A 7,061-nucleotide genomic window follows, 5' to 3' on the forward strand; every position below is an offset into this window, starting at 1 on the left:
CAAACTCTTCATTGTTGCCAAAGGTTTGCTGCAGGTTTACCACTACTGATGAAGAGCTGCGAACTTCTGGAAAACATTTACGGTGAATCTCAAGCTCATTTGCATGTGAATATAATGAGTGGCAAATATGAGGCAAGTCTGCGGTAAGTTTGCCAGAACTCTAACTGGTATTAAACCTGGAACTCTCCTTTAAAAAATTATTTTAAGGACATTCTTGAGAAACAATTTTGGTCATTTTGGGTCACCACCAGATGTCCAAAGTAATGCATCCTGAAAAAAAAACAGTTGAGAACCACTGATGTGACTCAAACACTTCTGGCCTTTAGAAAGACTCGTGTTTATTTCTTCAAACTGCTGCCATTTAGCTCCTTGCCATCATTTTACTCACCTGTCTTCCAAGAGCCGCCCCCTGAATGTCCTCCTGCTGCTGTTGGGCAATAGTGACGCCCAGCACCAGGGTGTGCACCCCGCAGGACACAGCTGTGATGAGCACTATAGGGGTCAGCCGCAGAGGCAGCGTCAGAAAGAAGGAAAAGCTAAAAAAAGCCTGCCACCCCACTGTGTCGCTGGGCTGATGGAAGCGGGCAAAGTTTAGTCCTAGGTAACAGAAGATCTGGGCCGCTATGAGCACCCAGAGGGCATAGGGCACCAGCCGGCGAGACACACGGTCTGGGAGCAGTCCGCACCGGCACAGGAAGTACAGCAGGACGTCTGCCGCCAGGCCCACCGATGCCACGGCTACAGATGCCAGCTTGTCGCTGGAATAAAGCACAGTGCACATCACGATGACGTAGCAGTCGAAGAGGGCTGCAAACACCACCAGCACCAGCAGGGTCTCGTGTCGCTGGCGGCGGAAATAGGTCTGGTAGAGGTTTTCTAGAGAGTCAGGTGCAAAGGTCAGCCGCATGAACCGTGGCAAGCACAGGCAGCAGCCAGAACTGCGCACAGTCACCTCATGAGTGCGCCCTACTGCCTGACCAGGGTCAGAGGGCAGGGTGACCGAACAGTCAGCCGAATATTCCACTGAATACTCCGGCTCTGAAAAGGCCCGGTTGCGAGGCATTGTGGGATAGGATTGGACAAGATACTAAACTATATTTCTTTGTGCGTCAATGTACACTTTAACGCAATGGATGTTCAAAAAACATTGTGCTTGGTAGCCTGAATGCTTCGAAAATGTGCCAAACAATATCCGTACCTGAGATGTACAAAGATCAGACCTGATTTTCATGCACTGCATGTTTAGACATTAAAGCAGATCTTGCGTGCATGTTTACTTCATGCCAGCACCTCTTGTCTACAGGAGACACTTTGGCACTCTCAAACAATCCTTTCTAGTTAGACGCCTTTCTTTTTCTACTGTCTGCAAAGACAGGTCTAAGCAGGTTGACATGAAGGCGACAAAAATGCGATAAGAAGCTGTTTACACATCTATCAGCCGCTGTGTTTCCAATGCAGGGTCGAGTCTTGGTGTCCACCAGCGCTCACTTTGGGTTTCCATGGTGAATCCTCGCAAGGATGAAGAACATCAGGACTCAGGAAGGAAGCAAACCACCATTGAACGAGATTTCCCCCCCAGATCCACATGACACTCTGTGAAAACGAAAATAAGAACCCAATGAGGGGTTAAATGAAGGAAAGAGACATAATCGTGATCAAATAGCGCGTCTCTTGGCCTGATAACGCGTTATCTTTGCATGCAGCAATCACGCAGGAAATAATACATGTTGCGCTCTCTTGCCATATGAAATATGGAAACGAATATCACAACGCACCGCTGCTGTCTTCTGTTATTGTTATAAAAGGTATATATCCTGACATTAACGATGCTTCAAAATCAGACACAAAAAAGAGAGAGAGAGAGAAAACAGGAGTATTGCTGAGGTTTAGTGATGAAAACGTGGATCTCTCTCCAGACTACCCATATCTAATGGAATTGCAGCGCTGCATTCATAACATTGTATCCATAACATTGCCGTGTTGTCCGTTTTGAGTACGTTCAGGGGCCCCTTCAAAGATGCAGAGTGACAAATATAAATATCAGATGCAGAGAGAAAAAAACACCCGTAACACGCATGAATATCCACTACTTTTACACTATTAATATTCACGCGACTCTTCCCGTTTCATGGATGGACGCTGGAGATCCTGGCACAACCCTCAGTTCTGATGCCGATACAGAAAATATTTGGCTGTACACAACCCTGACTTTTCTTTTGTATATACACACAGCGGGGAGAGAGAGAGAGAGAGAGAGAAAAATGAGAGAGAGAGAGAGAGAGAGAGAGAGAGAGAGAGAGAGAGAGAGAGAGAGAGAGAGAGAGATTTTCTAAATGCTAGCGTACAGTGATATCTGAATCGCGAGCGAATCGTTCTTTTGAGTCGGCTCGTTTTATTGGTTCATTTTATTGGTTCATTCGATTTTCCGTTGTAAACGGAAATTTTGACATTTAAACGAAAACGGCTATGAGGAATAGACATTCAGTGGGTCGTACTTTTGTAAATGTATCATTCAGCTGACGAAACATTGAAAAGACGTCTTCCTAAAATATTTTCAGTAATGTTAGAATTCAAGAAGACACAAATTGAATATATATATATATATATATATATATATATATATATATATATATATATATATATATATATATATGATAGAGAAACTATCTTTTACAAAGCATGCCAAAGATAGTTTTTTTCATCCCGTCAAATATGTGTCTGTTTAAGAGCATTTAAAACTATAAAACATAAACATCTCAAAGACATCTGAATATTTTTGACACCCGTCAGGAAACTTCCTGACATATTGCAGATTAGCAAACAACCTTAAAATTATGTCTCCAGATGTAAACACATGTCTCAAATGGACGTCTGGTGATGTACGTGTTAGCAGGGGCTACTTTGAATAAGGTCTATGATAATATTAGCTGCTCGAAAACAGAGTGATAAATATCAGTATAAGCAAATAACAATTTAATTTCCTTGAGGAAAATTAGGTAAAATGCATCACGGGGACTTCTGCACTTTTGTGTTGTATTGCTCCAGTGAATCCTTCCATTGAAACGAATCGTCCCGTCCGAGCGAACCGATTCGCTTAAATGAATCTGACTTCTTAATGCTACATAATAAATCCTACTATGGAAAAGGATTTTCTCGTTAATATTTATTAGGTCGTGCTGACGCTGCATTCTAAGCATCCAATAGTAGGATTGGAAAATTCGCTTTTCTTGTTCACTCACCTCCTCATTTTTGACACTTAGTTGAGCAAAGGTTGCAAACCTTACATGCATAATGTAAAACTATGTGATTAAGTACTTCCATATTTTTGCTGTTACAATTGGTTCTCTACAAAATTGGCAATATCAGAGTAAGCAGTAGCCTACTTTTTGGCACAGCTGAAAATAACACACATACATTTGTTTTCCTATACTTGTGGGGACTTTCCATAGACTTCTTCTGTAATTACAATGAGCTTATGATATTTTCTACCCCTACACCTATACACAAACCTTTTTTTCCACACCTAAATTGTGCTAAATCAGTAGTGTGGTAAAACTAAAACTTTTGTGTGTGTGGGCCAGGAGAAATTATCGATTGTAACTCTGTAAACTCTTTAGTTGTTGGTTCTTTCATGCTTTTAATGTTTATATATTTGTTTCTAGGGGTGTATTACAACATTTTCGAAAAGGTTATCTGCTTTAAGAATATTAAAATATCAATCAATATTATTCATGTATGTTTGAGTACATTTAGAGACTCTTTTACCCGATTCAGAGCACATTTGTAGTCAAATGAATGGGATAAAATGAAACACCCTATATGGTGGATGTAGAAAAGGAAGTCTTGCCTCATAGGTAAAAGAGCCAATCACCTTTTAGAAAGATATCGCCTGTCAGTCACCTCGAGAATGCGAATGCATATTATTAGTTGAACCAGCCTGAAAATTATGTTTATGTTTTTTGTGTGATCTGAGCTAAAGAAGCACAATTTCTGAGACCACTGTTGTCAGATTTTACTGCCGATTTCAAATGTTTTTAATCGTCATTCAAGCTGTACCTTTATGCCGCAGGTATCCATAGAAAATAGCTGCCTGGGTGTGTTCCAAAAATGGTCACCGAGTGGACTGTCTTGCTTTGAAAGAGACTTTGGTATATTAAGACAATAAATATACTATTGTCTTTACTACTCTCATTAAAGTGTAGGAGAGATTATGCCTCTTCGATAGAGTGGGAAGAGAGAAAAGCATAAACGAGTAATGTTTGGAGGTAGAGAAAAAATATTCTGAGCTATCTACGCCTGCAACTGTTTCCCTAAGTTACGACATATAACATACGTAGCAATAATCGCTATTATTATATGTGGAAATAACATCATCTTATTTTAGATGAGCTAGGAAAATAAAGAGGCTGGGGTTTAACTTTTTATGATTCAAATTTCATCATCTTTTAATTTAATTTAGCATCTTATGCCAACCTAACCTGGTTTCGATGAACAGAACAGAAATTATTTAAATATATAATTAATCAAATTTCTAGCAGTTAATTAATATATATGAAATTTGTTACACATTTTATTAGACATCAAAAATAAATTAGTTGGAGTTGCTGAGCGATATGGTATCAAATGAGCGCAAGTCTCATTGCCGTATCAGTTGATAACCAGTTGTTAACTACATAAATAACTACGTATAACTTCATTGTAATGAGAGAAATCTGGTTTAGTTTTTTTAAGCTAAAGTTGTTTTGAAAGCTTTGGTGCTGACGTTATCCCACCCGACAGCCTCTGATGTTTGTGAATCATGGTTTGAGGCCAGTAGGCAGGGTAGGGGCATAAGACAATGATTGGGTATGCCCAAATGGGTTGCTCCAGCCCATCCAGGCCCACCCGTGGCTATGCAAGTGCAAAAAACAACAACAACAAAAACAATTTTTTGCGTATTTTTGTGTTCAAGGAATAGTTTGCCCCAAAATCAAAATTCTCTTATCATTTAATCACCCTCAAGTCATCCCAGATGTGTATGACTTTCTTTCTTCTGTAGAACACAAATTATGTTTTTTAGAAGAATATTTCAGCTCTGTAGGTCCATACAATACAAGTGAAAGTCATACACATCTGGGATGGCATGAGGGTGAGTAATTGATGAGAGAATTTTCATTTTTGGTGGAACTATCCCTTCACTGACAGGCGATGTCTTATTAAAAGGTGAAATATTAAATATATATAAAAAACTATATATATATATGTGTGTGTGTGTGTGTGTGTGTGTGTGTGTGTGTGTGTGTTTGTAAGTAAAAAAAGATCTCGCCTTACATAGTCGCTTTAGCATTAACAGCAGTAAAAAATAATTAAAGGGCTTTCCCAGCAGATTATATTTGATTTTATTTCATTTAAACAGTTGAGTCATCCTATTTTTATTATCAGTTTTGTACATTAGTGTGTTTTACATTATTGTTTGGTTAGTGTTTTGTTTTTTTGTGCCGTGTATAACCACTGTGCAGTGTCTATACGTTTATTAGCCATTGTTCATGGCCTACTTTGATTAATTTAATTGTTTACAGTGTACTGTTAAAACTGACACTGTCTGATGCCCATAGCCTCCACAGACAGCACCTCGGGGTCATATTGATTATTCCACTGAAACCCTGTATTGAACAAGTCATCAATAGTCAGACATCTGACCTTTATAAAGCATATGAAAGCTATCAACATCGCATCATCAAGGCAAACACATCACATCAGTGCACTCTACTCAACCATGTATGTGACATCACATCCTTGCCAAGGCTCTGTTAGCATTGACTACATTTTTCCTGTAAAGAGAGAGCATGAGTCATTTCACACCCCAAAAGCTGCTATAGGAAATGAACACTGTTTGTGCTAATTAATAAATATTCCCAAACTCTTGTTGCTAAGTACACAAAGAGAACCCTAGGGAAGACAGAGATCATGGTAATTATTAAAATCACTCTGTCTCAGATGTTCATGAGGGAACAATTAAGGTATATTTTATTATAATTGTGGAAGTCTGGGAAAAGAGAGTGAAGTGACCTTTTAGCACCTTGTTTAGTCATTTTCACTCCTGCTCTACATCCAATAGAGGCATTGTCCTAATCTATGTTAAATCTTTATTCATCTGTTTTATTTCATATTAAAAGCTACACTGAATACACTTATAAGCTGACTTTCCTCAATTGAATTCAGTAATGGTGTCTCCAAAACTTGATTATTGTACTGATGTTTATACTTAATCATTTTAATTAGATACTAGTGATGTCTCCTCTGTGAACAAATCATTCTGTTTCAAGGAATCATTCGATCCGGTTCACAGAACCAGTCCAAATTATTCATTCAGAAATCTGACTGATCCAACTGACACCGGTCAAAGCAATTCTTTAGTTAAGAGCTCACAAGAGGGGAAGATTATCAGCCAATAATGACTCATTACTCAATTTTTTTTCACACAAAACTTTTTTGGCTTCATAACGCTTATATACAGTAGTGTAGGATTCATACTGATCTCTTATGACACTTTTACAGTACCTTTTTGAAGATTGAAAACTTGAGTTCTCATTGTGATTGCATTGACATTTTTTCTTTTGTGGTCCATGGAAGACAGAAACTCATATGGGTTTGCAACCCTCACATGTAGTTGAGAATTAAAATTTTTGGGTGAACTATTCCTTTAAATGAAATTGTTCGCCCAAATTTTAGTAATTCCAGTAAATAATGTTTCTCCTGTTTCAGAAGAGATCTCAAATTAATTGCCTATATAAAAAAGTCTACCAAAGAATATATATATATATAAGCTATATATATATATATATATACACACACACACACGCACGCACGCACGCACGCACGCACTCACGCACACACAATTACATTATATACAAATGATTATTGAATTGATTTACATTTAATTAAAATTAAATGTTATTTCTTTATTTGATTCAATAGTTTAAATGTATTTTTTTATTGTATAGATATTTTATTTATTTGTTAATTTATTTATTTGATGCAGCAGTTAACCCTTTTCGTATTGCGTCATAACTACACTTACC

The 7,061-nt window shown here is 38.1% G+C and overlaps 1 protein-coding gene across 1 annotated transcript in view; it reads right to left on the bottom strand.

The window, feature by feature from the left end:
* adcy3a (adenylate cyclase 3a) overlaps positions 1–2,192 on the bottom strand; it is a 49,770-nt gene extending 47,578 nt beyond the window's left edge. The window contains exons 1-2 of the mRNA XM_052146737.1: positions 1,776–2,192; positions 389–1,593 (exon numbers count right to left, since the gene is read on the bottom strand). Of these exons, the coding sequence (XP_052002697.1) occupies positions 389–1,063 (675 nt within the window). The 5' untranslated portion in view covers positions 1,064–1,593; positions 1,776–2,192. The remainder of the gene's footprint in view (positions 1–388; positions 1,594–1,775) is intronic.
* Positions 2,193–7,061: the final 4,869 nt, after the last annotated feature.

The sequence above is a fragment of the Xyrauchen texanus genome, chromosome 17 (genome assembly GCF_025860055.1).
Source record: "Xyrauchen texanus isolate HMW12.3.18 chromosome 17, RBS_HiC_50CHRs, whole genome shotgun sequence".
Lineage (NCBI taxonomy): Eukaryota > Metazoa > Chordata > Actinopteri > Cypriniformes > Catostomidae > Xyrauchen > Xyrauchen texanus.